General features: G+C 39.6%; 1 protein-coding gene across 1 annotated transcript; it reads left to right on the forward strand.

The window, feature by feature from the left end:
* Window positions 1-141: 141 nt before the first annotated feature.
* usp40 (ubiquitin specific peptidase 40) lies at window positions 142-17633 on the forward strand. The gene is made up of 30 exons (XM_055231114.1): window positions 142-785; window positions 886-959; window positions 1050-1163; window positions 1338-1502; window positions 1574-1720; window positions 1816-1959; window positions 2034-2162; window positions 2251-2361; window positions 2439-2546; window positions 3175-3354; window positions 4805-4940; window positions 5114-5195; window positions 5266-5437; window positions 5510-5594; window positions 6939-7009; window positions 7087-7484; window positions 8516-8660; window positions 8740-8806; window positions 9871-9924; window positions 10045-10133; window positions 10803-10889; window positions 10970-11006; window positions 11080-11144; window positions 11392-11466; window positions 11853-12041; window positions 12115-12233; window positions 13117-13182; window positions 13266-13476; window positions 14243-14430; window positions 15220-17633. Exons 1-30 carry the CDS (start codon window positions 590-592, stop codon window positions 15326-15328), a joined length of 3813 nt encoding a protein of 1270 aa, XP_055087089.1. The 5' UTR covers window positions 142-589; the 3' UTR covers window positions 15329-17633.
* The last annotated feature ends 751 nt before the right edge of the window (window positions 17634-18384 follow it).

Consider the following 18384-nt stretch of genomic DNA (forward strand, 5'->3'; position numbering starts at 1 on the left):
CTGTTGCATGAAAATAGCAATGCCTTCAATATTATAAAAATATATATTAGAAATAATCCCCTAACAAAGTGTTGCTGAGCGTTGCATTGAATGTACTACAAGTACCATAATGCAACACTGCATCCTCTGCAGAAACCAACATGGCTGCCTACTGTTCACCGACGGCATTTTTATTTACGTTTCATGTGCTGTCGTTCTTCAGCTTTCTAAAGAGACACGGGACAAACACGTCTCTCTGAACACACATTACACTTTAATATTGTTGTTCGTCGAGGACGTCAGTGACGTTACACGTATCTGCGTCAGTGCGCTGTCCTCACACACACGGACTGTTTCGTTTCGCTGAGCTGTCAACATTGGTGTCAGTTTCGAGTTTGCCTTTGTCCAGCCCTGTGCTAGCATAAAAGCATAGAGCTGTCACATCTCACACCGGAATATCCGCTATGTTCAGCCTCATCCAGTCTTCTTACTTCAGAGTCAGCCCTGCCTTTATCAACACAGAACTGGGGAAGACCAAGATGAGATAGCGAGAGGGCAGCGCGGAGGGCAATCACACAGCACGCCAATCTGACCACACGTACAGCACACCATGTTTGGCAATCTGTTTGAAGAGGACGACGAAGAGGGATCTTCTTCCATTTCCTCGAAGGGCAGAGTCCTGAAGGGGCCCGAGGAGCCGCCTCCACCCCGAGGAAGGAGCAATCTGTGCGGCATCAAGAACCAGGGAGGCACTTGCTACCTCAACTCTCTGCTGCAGACCCTGCTCTTCACCCCGGAGTTCAGAGGTGAGGGGGCAGGAGAGCAGCTCTGCTACTTAGAATAATAAACCCCTGATCAATAGACCTCGAAGTCATTGCCATTGTACAATTCTGCCTTCTGTTCCAGGGGAACTGTTTAGTCTGGGCCCAGAGGAGCTGGGATGTCTGGAAGACAAAGACACACCTGGAGCCAAAGAAAGTGCCACACGTTGCATAAACATATGATGATGTGTGTGAGCCTCATATGATTTTAGTAACAGAACATAACTGTACTGTGGTGTCTCTGTACAGGTGAGGGTCATTCCCCTGCAGCTGCAGAGGCTGTTTGCTCGCCTCCTACTGGTGGACCAGCAGAGTGCCTCCACGGCCGAGCTCACAGGCAGCTTCGGCTGGAACACCACTGAGGTCTGTCACTTTATCTACCTTATCTTATGAGGGGTGAAAAGCGTAGCTGGTATTGGCTATGGATGTGTTTTAGTGTAAAAAAAAACAAAAAAAACACTGTTACATTGGCATGAACATTTGTGGAAAAAACTAATTGTTCAGGTTCCAAGTGTAAATCCTCATTCTGGTCTGCAGGGAACAAACCAGCATGATGTGCAGGAGCTGAACAGGATTCTGTTCAGTGCTCTGGAGCACTCCCTGGTGGGCACCAGTGGAAGCTCCTTTATAAACCGCTTGTACCATGGCACCATTGTCAACAGCATCGTGTGCAAGGAGTGTGGCAATGTGAGCCAAAGACAGGTGAGTCCGTAACACATTTGTTCAATGTAAGATCTTCAGCCCCAGAGAAACATGTCAGTTTTGTGTTTCAGGAGGACTTCTTGGACCTGACAGCGTGTGTATGTGGAGTGTCCAGCCTGGAGGAGGCACTATGGAACATGTTTGTGGAAGAAGAGGTCTTTGAGGGCAATAATCTGTACCGCTGTGCTCAGTGCAATAAGCTTGTCACAGCTGCCAAGGTCAGTCTATGTGAATGTGTTTTGTATAGTTCTAAGTCTATGTGTGTGCTTATACTAAACATCCTTATAACACATGTTGTACACCATGTGTCTAGTCTGCAAAGATGAGGAAGCTCCCTCCGTTTATGACCATGTCTCTGCTGAGGTTCAGTTTTGATTTTGCCAAATGTGAGCGATACAAAGAGACCGGCCGCTACAGCTTCCCCCTCAGCATCAACCTGCGGCCCTTCTGTGAACTGGTCTGTCTCAACTTCACATGTTCAACGTAACTATATCTACTACTTCATTATAGTAATACCTGCGTACTTTGCAGAGAGAGGGAGAGGACTCTGATTACTCTTACGAGCTGTTCTCTGTCATCATCCACAAGGGCGGTTGCTATGGCGGCCATTATCACGTTTACATTAAGGATATTGACCAACTTGGCCGATGGGAGCCTCCAGTGAGTAATGCCATATCTATGTACAAGCACAGTACAGTACCAGTGGCACTATACATAACTTGACACGATTCTGTCTGATTTATACCAGGAGGACGACTCTAAACCCAAGACAAAGAAGAAAACTACTGATGGTAAAGTGTATGCACCAAAGCCACAGGAGGACGACCCACTGTCCATCCTCACTGCCATTATCGGCCAGGTATAAATGTGTTCATATGACACAAAATAGGTTGTCTAATCTATGCTGAGCACCATTTGGGTTTCCAATTTTAACAGGAGCCTTCCAAGACTGTTCTAGTGGACCAACTCGGCCAAAAACTCATGGATAAGTTTGGTTTCTCATGGAATAAAAAGTTTAAAAAGCAATATGGAGCCATAGGGAAGGTAAGTTTATCTTTAACTATTTCCTGAGTGTTATTCTTAACAGTCATCTATAGTAGACCCTTTAAAATGTGATTTAATAGAGAAGGAGAATAGACTCGATACTCAGTACTGATTCCGATACTAGAATGATAATAAAAATGCTGTTTATTTAGACAATAGAATGTAATTCACATAATTCAACATTAAATTGTAGTATTTTGTTTTTATATTACCATGTGGCCTTATCCCATAGTTGTCCAGGTAGATTCTATAGTGATCCCTGGTTTCATTTCTATCCTGTGAATGTGACTTTTTTGTATCAATAAATGCTCAAATGAGTATCTAGTTTCAAGACTAGTTTTAGTATCAATTTTGGAATCTGATTTTCAATGCTTTTGACAACCATACCTCACAATTGTTGCTTTTTGCATTCAAATACAATTTTGAGACTAGAAATGTGTTTTTTTCATCCTTTGTAATAGAAAAAAATAGGAAACTGACAATTCTACACAGAAAATTCTAAATTGTTGCTTGTTTTTTGATATAAAGACCAAAACCATTAGTATTTAAATCCTCCAGTCATCTCCATTCTGTACTTTTGAATATTTCAATGACATAACATGTTAAAATACTGTCCTGTTTTGTGTAGTTCCTACAGTCCCACAGTGATGTCTTCATGCTGGTTTCTAATGGTTCCCGGGTAGCACTGAAAGTTAACCCCCCCAGCCCCATGACAGAGCCCACAGGACCAGAGCAGTGCACCGACTCTGGGGTAGGAACCACTGACGTACGGGCTGAAGGGGACCAGGAGGCGGAGGATCTGCCAGAGGTACAACAGCTTCTTAATAAAAGCCCAACAGGTGTGAAAACACCCATTGAGAGTCGAATGACTATGCTAAAGTATGACTCAGGCACAGTGCACACTTAGTGTAGCTCAATAGACCTAACCTACATACAGAAAGTGAAACCGAAAACAGCTTTTGTTTACAGTGTAGTTAGACCCTCCAGATAGATATAAGGCAGTGTCCACCACCAATCTGTCCAGAACTGAAGAAGCGGCTTGGATGAGCAGGGAAACGGCTTTACTCCTAGAACTTTCTGTTCAGTTGACAGATTTTACTTTTGGGTTTTACTATAGATCAGACCAGGACGACTGAGGGAATACACAGAAAACAGCTTCTTAAAGAAAATAATTTGTGTTGATAGTCTCACATTTATTAACTTTGCAAATCTAACAACTGGTGAAGCTCTGACATAATTCAGTCACGTGTACACTACCAGTCAAAAGTTTGAACACATCCTCTCATTCGGTGTTTTTTTCTTTATTTAATACTTGCTACTTTTTAAATATTTACAGAAGACATCAGATATATGATGCAAGATATAAGGAATTATCTGGTAAAGGAGAAGTTAAACAACTGAACTGTTTTATCTTTTATATTCAAATCATTAAAGTAGCCACCCTTCATTTTGATGACAGCTCTGCAATCCCTTGGCCTTCTCTCCATGAGCTTCTTAATGAAGTTTCCAGAACAGGTTTTCACTTGACAGCTGTGCTTTGTCAGCATCACGAAATGCCAAGAGTTCAAACAGTGATCAAAGCAAAGGGTGGCAACAACAAGTTTGAATTATTTTGAGTTTATGTTTTGTTAGCTATATTCCATGGGTCATTCATAATCTTGATGCCTTCACTGAGAATCTACAGTATAAATAATCATGGAAACAAAGAAGAAATGTAAATGAAAAGGTGTGTCCAAACTTTTGACTGGCCGTGTATATAGTAGACATAACTTTTTAAGATGGGGCAGATGGTGAAAACAGAAAATGTCTGAGCAAGACCCAAATGCAGGACAATATAGGATTACTCAATTAGTAAAAAATCAGACACAGAACCTTTAAAAAGGGACATATTGTGTGAAATCAACATTTACATGTTTATGCTTTAGTGTCTTAAAACATAAAAAACAGAACTAGTTTGTTTTAAATGTTTGGTAGCAGTCCAAACTTATTGCTCACTTACCTTATGCATTCAGAGGCCTGAGCAGAGTTTACCATGGTAAAGCTTACAAACATTAGAATGCTAATGCCACGTTTCCTGTTTTCCAGAAAATAAAATGCTCTATAATTAGATACAAACAACAAACATCAGACTCATGTTCATCTCAGAGCTTTCACAGCATATCTGTACTGGGGCAAAACTGATTTGACTATATTACATAATGAGCAACACATTCTCACTATTGAAGTCCTGGGAAACACTGTGTGTTGGGTGTTTGCAGGGCAGCCACTGGTTCGACCTGAATGACTCCACAGTGACCTCCATCAGAGAGGCCGACATAGAGAAGCAGTTTCAAGGCAAAGAGAGTGCCTACATGCTGTTCTACAGGAAAACACAGCTGCTCCGGCCCCCACAAGGTACACACAGGACAATAACAATATATATTTTTTTAAATTATGTTCAGTTCCCATGGGAAATATTTTTGAAAATGTATGGGAATTTACTGGAAATGTTCCACCCCTTTGCAACGTTAATTACCAGATAGGGGGCAAGTGTCAGTTTTCCCTTATGATAATTTTTCTTATTACAGCACTGAACAATCCTCAATATAAAGTTCCCTCTCAGCTCATCAAGATGGCTGAGGAGGAAAACGCCAAACTACAGCAGACCCGGTATGTATTTTCACTGTTCTTCTATAATAAAAGTATAGAGAGTAAATATTAACTTTCATACTTGTTGCAGTGAGGAGTTTGAAGCCACTAACAACACTATAGAACTGCACCTTCACTTAGCCCCATTGTATAAACTAGAAAATGGAGCCCTGCAACTGATCTGCAAGGAACAGGAGGGGACCACCACCCTCAGCTTTGATCGCAGGAAAACAGTGGGAGACCTACGCTTAACCATCTATCAGGTATGGACTCAGATCACAATGCTAACATGATAAACAATGTATTTCATGGTATGTGTTTTTGTCTATATAAAGATGCAAGACCCCTGGGACGGAGACATGGCTCTGACAGTGGCTAAAAGTCTTCCAGCTGGGCTTCATTTGTACAATACTCTCACAGGTAAGAATAAGTCGGAATCATTATGTAGAGTCCTTCCCTGCTCACTACTGAATTTTGTCTGTGATTAGTTGATTACAGTTGAAACCAGAAGTATACTCTACTTTATACTTTCTGGCCAAAAAAAAAGGTCACACACTCTAATATTTGGTTGTTCCTCCTTTAGCTTTGATTACGGCCTGCATTCACTGTGGCATTCTTTCGATTTCGCTTTTGCAGTGTCACAAGATATATTTTCATCCAGTGTTGCATTCATTTTTCACCAAGATCTCGCATTGATGATGGTCGAGTCTGACCACTGCACAAAGCCTTCTCCAGCACATCCCACAGATTCTCAATGGGGTTAAGGTCTGGACTCTGTGGTGGACAGTCCATGTGTGAAAATGATGTCTCATGCTCCTGAACCACTCTTTCACTATTTTAGCCCAATGAATCCTGGCATTGTCATCTTGGAATATGCCCGTGTCATCAGAGAAGAGAAAATCCATTGATGGAATAACCTGGTCATTCAGTATATTCAGGTGTCAGCTGACCTCATTCTTTGAGCACAGACTGCTGCTGAACATAGATCTGACCAATTGGAGGAATCTCATACCTATGTGCTTAGTGAAATCCAGGTGGCGACTTTTTTTTGGCCAGGCAGTGTAAAAAGACACAAAAAATGTCTAAAAAATGCTCTTCTCTCATTCTCTGCCATTTAGCAAACAGAAATAATGGTAATCCTAATTCACTTAAAACAGGAAAAGTTTAGTCTGATTTCAATAAAGAAAGTAAGGAACAATTGATGGTCCTTCTATCCCATTTACAAAATATAAGAATAATCAAAATTTTTACCAACAAGTAGAAAATAAACTGGTTACAGGTCAGATAACCTCCCAGTGAGATGAGTTGAATTAAGGACAAATTCTTTAATAGTGAGGTGTCGCTGGTCATAGCATCCACATAGAAGTGTCAACAGTGATAAAACTGGTGTCATTGTTACGACTGGAGGGGATGGAAAAATTCCACAACAGTTAGGTCTTTTATGCCCTCTGCTGCTGTCCTTATTGGAAAATGTATTTGCCTGGTTTTTAGTTTGTAGGCAGTTAAAGTTACTATTTATTTGATTTTTTTCCCCCCCTCCCAGTAGATGTCAGATGTAAAACCTGTCTTCCCCCTCCCTTCACCAGGCCTTTTTCAGTCTCAGTTGTGCTCATCTAGTGGTGATATGGGAGACTACAATAGGGGCAGGTCAGCCAATAAAATTACAGATGATACCTTTAAAGGCGTTGTAATTATTATTTTAGATTTTTATTGACCTTATAAAAGGTAGGTGTAGATTAATTATGCTAGTGTCTTTTCTTTCAGATGATGGTGTGTCACTGTACAGCGCAGGCATTACAAATAACACTGATCTGTTTGTGTGGAATGGCAAAGAGGCAAGTGTAATTCATGTAATAATAATATTTGTTTAAATATCACAGCCGTATTGACCTGATTCTTTACCTCGTGTCAGGTGTGTGGGGCTGCTGTCCTTACTGGAGCTGAGTGGGAGCCTGTGCTGCTCACCGTAGTCCGCCCTTTCCTTGGCCTCGACTCTGAAATCAACATGGAGGACACTGGCGATGAAGACCACCCCCTATGTGAGGGACAGGCGCCTGGGCTGAGGAGGGAGGCCCGGGGTTTTGCCGGTGCTGCTACCCTGGGAGAGGTCAAGGCAGCCCTGGGCGAGCCTAAGGACAGTGTGCTGTGCCAGGAGGCTCGGGGAAGGGTGGAGCGCGGCACAGGGGAGGGTGGAGGGGCCAGTGGCTGGAGGGTGTTCCCCCCAGACGACATGCAGCGTACCTTGAAGGAGCTGTCTCTGAAGGATGGGGACGCTCTGCTAGTGCTGGAGCCACAGTCGTTTGACAGCAGGTAGGTCCTATGAGTAATGTAATACACAAAGGGAGTCCTAGATGTATATTTCTCATACACTTGTACACTTTTAAAAAATTGTCAAATATTAAAGGACTTATATTATGCTCTTTTCTAATCTATGCAATAAGATTGTTTACTCACCAAATATACCTAGTGTTTTGTTTTGTTTCATCCATTCAAATCTTGCATATTTAGGCTGAGGTTGAGTTCTTTTATCAAATAGAAAACACTGTGTTCCACCTTGTGATGTCATATGGTAATACAGGAAGTGCTCCACTGTGTTTTTAAACTCCATACATCTTCACTACAATCCTTTTGATGATTTCAGTCCTGGAATTGTAAATGTATCTGTTAACTTGAAAACTACTGCTTCATGACATCACAAGGTGGAACAGAGCATTTTGACCTTTGGAGATGTAGACAGACTAATAATCCAGGATTACTCAAAGTGGGAATGAAACAAAACACAACTCCAGGTATGTTTTTGAGGAGGTAACAACATTATAGCCTGGCTTAAAGCTCACAAGAGTCAATTTTGTGTATTATAGGCCTGTCCAAGACATATTGTGTATTTGTCTGTCTGCTATATCATGATGTCATTATGTCATTTAAAAACATATATATATTATATATATATTTTTTTTTTTGCCAAAATGTTTGTGTGATGATGCCGAATCCTACATTTATCACCGATTAATAAAAAAAAGTAAGTAGAGTAAGTAAGTACAGAGCAGTGGGCATATGCTGGTGGCATGAATCACTCAAAGTACAACTTTGAGAGGGTAAATGAGGAGGTGGGGAAAAAAAAGTTGATTTCGAGTCTAAAAATGTAATAAAACTATATTATGACAATTAGTTCCCACAGGTCTTTATGGTTTCAAAAATGTATTTTATATAAATGTACATGTGAGAAATGGGAACAGGAATTTAATTTGTGTAACCTTAAGTGTCCCTGTGCCACTGTTGAATCTCCATAGAATACATCTGTATGTTTTAGTTATATTCTTAATTTTGTTTTATTTTTGCAGTGTTTTCACTCTAAACGGAAATGTGGTAACTGTGACAACACCATCTGACTGCCGCTGGCTTGAGGTGGAGCATCAGCCCAACATACGGCATGGTGAGAAAGAGGAGGAGCCAAACAAAGTCAAAGTGCTTGCTACCGGAAACACTGTAAGATTTTAATTACTATTATCATTACTATTATCATAAGCAGCAGATAGAACAGAGATGAATATGTGTTTGTGTACAGCTGCTCATGGAGGTCAAGCAGAGGGCGCTGGAGAAAATACAAGAGCTAGAGCAGAGGCTACTGGAAGGTATGACTGCTGATATAGTGCAGTACTCAGCATTTAGCAGCGTTGAACACACCCGCTGTACTAAAATATCTAACACAACTAGGGTGACTAGACATCCCTATTTATCCTAAACCACTGATTTGTCCCAGTTTTATACAAAAAATTCCCAGGTGTCCCTATTTTTGACCAATTTGAACAGCAAAGAGCTAAAATACAGAAAAGTGATCTAGATAATGGCCATGAGGCAGAAAATTGCTCTCTACTGCACCGACAGAAGTCCCAGACTATACTGAGTCAAGAATGTTATGAACTCTTTTCACATTTTTTTTTAATCAACCATCCCAACCCGGGTGCGTCCCAGTTTTTAATTTTGAAAATCCGGTCACCCTAAACACAGCTCAATGTTTAAAGGGCCAGATTTGACCTAACCTAAGAAAATCCTATGTAATGCTATTTACAAATGAGTGAAAGAATTTAACAAGCATGTGATTGGCAAATGCTTTCCCAATCTAGTTTTCGATGAATGCACCTTAACAAAATTTTTGCTGGTAATTTCTATTAAAACAGACTTACGAAGCAGTGCACCTTAAATATGTTGTTAAAAAGGAGCTGGAGAACAGGTCAGGATTCTATGGTGGAATTTGCTTTTTAACTGTAGATGTTTTGACCTGGTTTATGGTTTACATCTCTAGACAGTTTTTCTTTAATGTGGATATGCCCAGTAATGACAAAGTTCAATGTGAGCATAGATTAACAAAAGTGAAATCTTCCTTTCACAACAGCTTCAGAAAGTGTTCGACCTCAAATATATGCTTGTTGTCTGTTGAAGCTCTGGATTTAAGTCTGTGGAGAAATTCCTCAACAAATTTTGAAATAAATAATGAAAAATTAAGACTCCATACCATAGCGATTAACAATTTTAAACAAAATTATATACATTATATCATTGGAATGGGAAAATGTAATATATAATAGGAGGTTTAGACACACGAATACTTGAAAAAAAATCTGTGTGAACAAAACTCATGTCCATATATGGCAGGAAAAGTAAGTGTCACTAACCTACATGTGTTTTGTCTGAGCAGGTGCAGAGTACTGCCTCAGACAGGTGGACTGTACGGGGAAACTCCTGCCTCCAGGTATCATGCTGTTTGTTCCATGTCAAACCTCCCCTCCTCCCTCATCTCTCTCTCGTACTTCCCCTGGCTCTGATCCTCTTCCTCACAACTTTTATTACTCTTTCCCCTGATGTGTTGCAGTGTGTGAGGAGCTGAGTGTGCGTGAAGCGGGCGTCCGACTCATGACCACACTGATGCTGTGCTGCGGACGGGCCCCCAAGGCCTCACAGGTGCACTGGATTAATGTCCTCAACAAGCCTTTGTACTCACAGCTGCAGAGTCACACCACACAATGTTTAGACACTCACTCTAAGAGGGCATAATACTATAAAACTGACATTAAAGGAGTTGTATGTAGCCTGTGCTCTCAGTATTATAAAGGTACTATAATCACAACTGAACCTGTGTTGCCAGAGCCTTAACCTGCATACAGAGAACACATACCAGTTTTCCCTCATTCTCAATATATGAACATGGATGCCTCATGTGAAAGCTCAGAGCCTCCAGAATTCACTCTCTGAGCTGCAGAGGCTGCACTAGCACTGATTCATGATTGTCTGCAAGTGCTGGGGTTTTGGTAGTGACCATTCAGATCAGAGAGAGACTTTTTTAGGTTTAAACCAACTGAATTTCAGCATTCAAACTGGCAACCCAAATGAGATACTGGGATTGTATAATAATTTTATGAACCAAAACCACAAATTATAGCATAAACAATAAGACCATCCTGTCCGATGTTTTTGTAATTAAAAGTTAAATTGTCAATCTGTAAAATAAATATATGATTTTATATGGGGAAAAAGATGGGTAATATTTATGAAATTCAAATTTAAAATCTTGCATACAGTCCCTATTAAGAGGATGATTCATGTTAAAATCCTCTTTTTTGGTCTTTGCAGCTTTTCTTGAACTTTTCTGTGGGTGTGGCGCCCTCTGCTGGTTTGGAAATGGATATAATTGTGGAAAAGACTTTCACTGTCAAAGAGGTGTGTAGTTAATGTAAAGTAAATAAAGTATTTATTTGTTAAATACAAAAGGAATTTTAAAGTATAATTGTTCATTACAGTGTCTGAAGCAAATGCTGGATGCTGTTGGTCTGGATGGTAAATCCTCTTTCACAGTAACACTGGGTCATTTTTAAGGAGTTTTTTTTAAGCCTGACTTTGCTTATCATAGGCACTGGCTGGCACCTGAGACGCCTTGACTGGTGTGAGGAGGTTGGAGAACCACTGATGGACGAAGTGAGTGCTTTCAGCCTTATCTGAAATGTTTAGCAAAAATAATACAATTTATTGAATGGGACATTTATTGAGACATTGTTTTAGCTTGGTTTCAACAAGTAACTTTTCTATAGCCTTTATGGTTAAATTTGATATGAGTGAACCAGTTTAAAACCAAATTAGAACTATAATAAATCATAATATTTACAGCACACAGCCTTGAATAGGAACATAATGTTTAAACATAAAAAATGCTATCAATTCCCAGGATGCACCACTGCCTGATCTGAAGATAAACAACGGAGAGACTCTGATCATTACAGAAGGACAACTGCCTCCAAAGGTACAGTTTCATTCTCGATTTTTGATTTTCGTGATTAAACATTGGTAGAATTAGTGCTGAAAATCTGTACTCAAGGAAAAGTATAGCTACATGACATAAAAATACAATGTGGAGTATTAGTTACTAGTTATATTTGCATAATTTTAAAAGCATCTTAAGTCTCTTTTACACAAAATTTGATCGACAAAACTGTCTCTGAGCTCTGGCCCTTCAGAGCAGGTGATGCTGTTTGTGGGTACAGGAAGGAGCAGAGGCAGCTAATAACAATTGCATGGTTTACTTGATATTTAGTTAGAAGTACAGGTTTAATTACAGTAATTGTTAGTGTTAGAGTATTTGTAATGAGTTACCTTCCAGCCCTTCTTGTACTTGCGTGTGTTTTGTAGGGTTTCCTGAAGCTGTGTGTGTGGTTGTTTGAGGGTGAGAGCAGGCCTTGCACTCACAATGGCTTTACAGAGGAGACAGTGAATGGAGGAAACCATGTCCCTCTGTGTGGCTGTGCATCCCCAGAGCTCAGGGACGTGGGACAAGTAGAGATATCAGACGAGGCCTCACTAGATGACCTCAAAACACAGGTACTTTCTATTATGTTTTCCTCCTCTCCTTGTTACCCACAATGCCTCTGTTATAATTGCGCTCTCTGTCCAGGTGCTGACTCTGCCTGCCTTGTCAGATCTGTGCGTGCCCACCTGTGCCTTCCTCAGACTATGGCAGCTAGAGGGGAGGAGGCTGGGGCGGGTACTCAGGGGACCACAGCTCACACTCAGGTAGACCTCCACATTTAAACAACCATATGTACTTTTATCCTAACAAGCCACACTGCCCTGTTCTGTGAGAGTATACTCAACACATTTATGTGTCCATTTGCCTTGAGTTTTTTTCATTTTAAGGAAATAAATGTAATTTCTAGTCTCTGCATGTATCTGTTGCTTGGCTATTGGCAGATACTTAAAACTAAATTATTGAAATTGTTGTAGAATCTTGAAAAGGCTGGATTGGTCCATCCCTAGAAATAAATGTAGGACTTTTCTTACTCATAAAAAATGCCCTGTGATAATGATAATAATAATAATAACAATAACAACAACAATATAATAATAACAACAATAGTAATAACAAATATAAAACTTATAATGCATTAGTCTTATATAGCGCTATTCATATTCATTCATTTCATACACAGTGGTGGTAAGCTATTGTAGTCACAGCTGCCCTGGGGTAGGCTGATGGCATGGCCGTCAATCTGCACCATCTGCCCCTCCAGACAGCTTATCCACATTCGTACTTGTCAATATATGAAGTAAACATGTTCAAATTAATCAAGCCACGTAACTTTTCTAGTTGAGGATCTTGTAATTGCATTGTCTGGAATGCCCCGTTGTATGGCATTAAAGTATATCTATTTCCATGGAGACAAGAAAGTGATGCTGTAGGTCAAGTCAGATCTGCGGAGAAGCAACTCTGCTCACAGTAAGAATACATATTTCTCTGAGCTAAATAATTGCTACATAGGTAAATTTAATGCCATATTGTGCAACATTCAGGCAAAGTGGTAACATATCCATGGAGATAAAGACCCTCCACCAATAAGTTATGTAGTTCCCCTTTAAACGAGAGACATGTTACAACTTTTACCATTTTCTATTGCAGGAAGCTGAAGCTAAACAGTGGGACCAGTATCTGCATTCAACAGCTTTTTAAAGAGGAAGACCTCGGGTGGGTCTCACAGCTAAGCCAAATCTGTGTTATCTTGACATTTAAAAACATATGCATATAGATTATTCTTCCTTTTGACGTAGGCCTAAAGAGGTGGTCCTGAGTGTGAAGATGGGCGTTCCCGGTGAGGGGCGGTACTATCCCACAGAGGAGCTGCTCTGGGATGCTTCTAAAGACCCCTCCCCCCGCTCCCTGCGCTCCTGCCTGGCCTCGCACTACGGCCTGTCTCCAGACTCTCTGCTCCTCGCCAAGTTTCAGCCCGATAAACACAACTGGGAGGAGATCTCTTCCTGGGTGAGATACAACTTTGATGATGTCATAGTTTCAAACAGTCCGCAGTGGATTGGATAATTCACTGATTTTGAAAGAAATATCTAAACTTATGATTCACAAATTTTATCATTATTTGTTTGGGATCCTTGACTTTGACTCAAAATTTTTGTAAGAGACTCTCCAATAAAAACAGCTCAATATCAGTATAAAGAATTGGACTTGGCAGATATCATCATTGAATGGGGAAGGAAAAGTGAATATGAGATTTTTAATACACTTTAAAGGTACCATCCATAACTTTATTAGATTTTTTTTTTTCACCAGTAGATGGCAGATGTGAAACCTGTTTCCCCCTCCCCTCACCAGGCTCCTTCCCACTCCCCTCACTTGGCCCTTGTTCAGGCTCACCTGTGCTCTTTGGTCTGTCAGGACAAAGCGAGCACACAATCAAACTGCAGTTATGTAGATAGCATCTAGTGGTTAAGTGTGACAGTACAACGGGGCAGGTCAGCCAGTTAATTACAAACTGCACCTTTAAGTAATATCACTTGACGTCCACTGGATTAAGTATATCTATAGATAAAATATGTTTTTCATCAAAAACTGTATCATTTTGATGTAATTCCTGACAGTTATTTCAGTGATGGTTGAGCTGAGATTAATCTCATTAGTTGTTGCAGTTCTTGATTTATTACATTTGCATAGATTATGTTGTTAACATCAATACCCGTTGTTTTCTTGGACCAGTTAGAGCTTTTTATTTAAATAGTTGTTGTCTTTGTTTTAGAATCAGCAAGTTTCCAAAAAGAAGAAGAAAAAGAGGACTGAATCCTTATTGGGAGGTCCTTTCCATCTGACAGACGGAGACACTGTCGGTGTGAAGAATCTTCTGATTGACAACAACAGGGACTTCTGCACCACAGAGGACAGGCTGTGTCAGCAGAGGCTCAGAGAACAAGCACAAATGAACACAGGGTCAGTCCTCTCTTTTTAATTAAACATTTTGCATAAATCAAACAAAGATTCCATATATAATGCATTATTATCTTTTCAAAATATTGTTTGTATGAAGCAGGTTAAAGGGAGGGTATGTAGAATTTGCATTTTCAGATCTTGTAATGTTGATATATTCTTAATTGGAAAAACACTGAACATGATGGCCAAGTTGTTGTAATTTGGTATTTTGGGTCTCCACATGATTATCCAGTCAGAAAGCAGAATTAGCTTCACGTGAGTCTCATTTGGGTTGCCAGATCGTAAGACAACATAGGATTTTCATTTGGATATAAACCTAAAATGCTTATCTCTGATCTGAATGGTCACTACGTAAAACCCCAGCACATGCAGCCAATCATGAATCAGTGCTAGTGCAGCTTGTGTGAGTGAATTCTGGAGGCTCTGAGCTTTTACTTGAGGCTTGTCCATAATACTGAGAATGAGAAAAACCTGTGTGTCCTTTTTCTGTAGGTTAAGGCTCTGGCAACACAGGCTCAGTTGTGATTGTAGTTACATTTTTGAAAGCAGTAAGAGCGCAGATTACTTACAGTTCAATTAAATTACTTCAGCCGTATATAAAGTGCCAGTAGAGGGCGCTAGGACTGGATTGAAGCAGTAAATAAAGCTTAAAACACAACAACAGAACAGGATTGCTCAAACATTCACAGAGATTCCTCCACAGTTTAAAGATCAAAAAGTCAGTTAAACATAATAGACACTTTTTTTAAATTTTCAATAGACTATCAAATTGTATTTTTTTCTTTACAGAGATCAGGCCACAGGCTTCAACTGCGTTGAGCAAAAGAAGAAAGGCAGACAAGCCAAAGTCAGGAAGCCAGAAGTGGGACTGTCGATCAGTGTGGGGGAGTTCAGATAGCACTCAGCCTTCACTGCACCTTCACAGCATCAATATAAACTCATGTCCCCACTGTATTTTATTGTAAATGAACTCCTCTATGCAATATTTGTGCTTGTAACAACATATTGGCTTCTTCCACATTTTGTCTAATATCAAAATTATACATCATGAAAGCATTTATAGTCACCAATTTGTACCAAACACTGCGGTGTATTTGTTATTTTTTTGGAAATCTTTTGTAAATTGATTTTTAAATTTTTTTTTTGTTCGTTTAGCAAGCAAATACTGTATAAATTGTCAGGCAGGGCAAATGTGTACCTGTACCAGCTGCTGCCAGTGATCAAACTTTGATATGAGGATGGCCAGAATAAGTTGTTTTAAAGTACATATGACAAGTTTTCATGTTTTTCTAATTCTGAGTTGGTTTGGAGGGATAGCACCTGTGATAAATATTTATCATAGTTTTACATCAAGTGAGTGGCAGTTTGTGGAGGAAAAAAAGTTGAAGTTGAAAAATGCAAAAATACAGGAAGTAGCGCTGAGTTCTTAAACAGAATACCTCTACGTATGTTATCACCATGGAAACATCCAACCAAAATGCACAAGAAACCTTAAACCTTCATTTAAGATATCAAAGGTGTTGTAATTTATTTTTATAAGTCTAATCATAACTGCCATGCAATGTAGACACGTTTTGTACCTTGTTAACATTATGGTTGCTAGGTAACAGTTAGGACATATGTAGAGGTAATTCCATATCTGCCACCTTTGTCCAAACAGGAAGTAAAATTATAAACTTTACTAAAATAAAATAACCAGACAAGATTTTTAGTAACATCTCAAATATATTTTTGTTACTATGTTTTAGTCAATTTATAGTCTAGGCTGTCATATGCCCTTTAAATAAATACTTAAGTTTAATTGTTCAGCTAAAGGGAGAGCATGGCCTTAAGCAGAGCAGTCTGAGAGCAGCTCTGTCCTCACTACCTCTCTCTCCCTCTCATTTCTTTTCTTCTAAAGGTGCACTCTGTCACTTTTCTGGATGAGGGCCTACCACTTGCTTGTCTCCATGGAGATGTTACTGCTTTGCCCATAATGTTCCACAATATTACAATAAACTTCATGGAGGCAAGCAGGGGATACTAAGTTACAGGTCAGATCTGTGGAGTAAGAATCCATGTTAATATTTGTCTTGTAACATGAACGTGTAATTGAATAATAATGTAATGTTAAATGAAACAATCTAAAATATATATTATGCCTTACTCTGGAACATCCCTGAAGCAATAGCATTTCCATGGAAACAATCACGTGGCAGACTCACCTCCAGAAAAGTGATGTATTGCATCTTTAAATGAACACTTTTGGCTTTAGTTTGCAAAGTTAGTGTTATAATGAATCTAAACCATGACAGTAATGTGCTGCATTTTGTGTTTCTTAGTTGCAGATTTTGTTAAAAGTTTTCTGGCCTTCATCTGTGCCAAGAATTTTTGTTTAAAACATGGTGAAAATCGCCTACACGAATTAATAACTGTAAAATATAAATAACACTGTAATTTGTTGCCAAGAAATGCTCCTATTTCCTGTAAAAATGTACTACATCATTATCCATACAATATTTTATGAATTTAAATAAAATTATATCAACAGCAGTACCACTGATTTGATTTGAAAATGCCCCTGACCTCTGGGGTGCTCCAGGGGTCAATCCTGGGACCCCTGTTGTTTAATCTCTAAATACTGCCATTAGGCCAGTTAATATGCAGCATCTGTGTCTGACTGGCAGCAGGTGAATATGGACCACTTCACTCTGCCACTGCAGCCAACAGATCAGTGTGTGGATGCAAAACAAATTTCTCCAGTTAAGCTCAGACAAGACTGAAGTCACAGTCTTAGGCCCACAGAAACATAGAGAAAGTATCAACAGTCACCTCCAGTCCCTCTCTCTAAAACATTTAAATGAACTTTTTTTTTCTTTCAAACTTTAATGGCCAAATCAAATCAATAACATCTGCAGAGGTTTACCATCTAAAACACTGCAAAAATTTAAGACATACTGTCAAAACCAGACTTAGAGAGACTTATCCATGCATTTGTCTCCAGACTACTGTACTGTTCACTGGCCTCTCCAAATGAGGGTTAAGACAACTGCAGTACATCCAGAACACTGCTGCTCAGGTCCTGACTAGAACCAGGAAGTACTTCACACATGTTAATTTTATGATGATTGTTTATGTTTTGATTTGTTGTATTGTGATTTTAATGTATTTCTTATTTCATAAAGCACTTTGTGTATGAATTGTGCTATACAAATAAACCTGCCTTGCCTTATTTATGCATTTATTTTTTTAAATATTTATTTCTTGAAGTTCCTATATTATGCAAAATTAACTCTTGTGAGGTTTTAGTCATATTGGCAATACGAAAAAAAAAAACCCTGGAACTGTGTTTTGTTTCATTCACACGTTTGAATAATCCTGGATTATTAGGATGTCTACATCTCCGAAGCTCAAAATGCTCTGTTCCACCATGTGATGTCATAAAGTGGTAGTTTAACAGCTATTTTTAGCCTGAACTGAGCTGCTTGACTCTACAATCCACTAGAATAATATGTTGTTTTTTATGTTTTTGGTTGACCTTTTGTTCAGTTAAGATTGCCACAGAAAGTCTACAATGTTCTCTGGTGTATAGAGAAGCGAAGAAGTTTTAACAAGGCTAAAAGTCTGCAAATTATCCAAATTACTGTAGTGAAAGTGTACGGAGTTTAAAAACACAGTGGAGCACACAGAGAAGAACTCTCTCAAACAGCCTAAATATGCAGGTTTTAGATGGATAGATCAAAGTTGTGTGTAATATGGGCCCTTTAAAAAGTTGACAGACCCCGAACTTGCAGACCCCCTGTCCTTAACTAACTCGCATAATTAAATTCCCTCACAAAGCCTGACAACGGAACAAAAAGCTGAGCGTCTGATTTTGCAGTAGCCAATCAGCGCACGACATGAGACTGAATTGTCCAATCAGCGCGGCTCCGAGTCCCGCCCCCTGGTCAGTGTTATAATGCTGCGGTCAGTGAG

Source organism: Periophthalmus magnuspinnatus, chromosome 22 (genome assembly GCF_009829125.3).
Source record: "Periophthalmus magnuspinnatus isolate fPerMag1 chromosome 22, fPerMag1.2.pri, whole genome shotgun sequence".
NCBI lineage: Eukaryota > Metazoa > Chordata > Actinopteri > Gobiiformes > Gobiidae > Periophthalmus > Periophthalmus magnuspinnatus.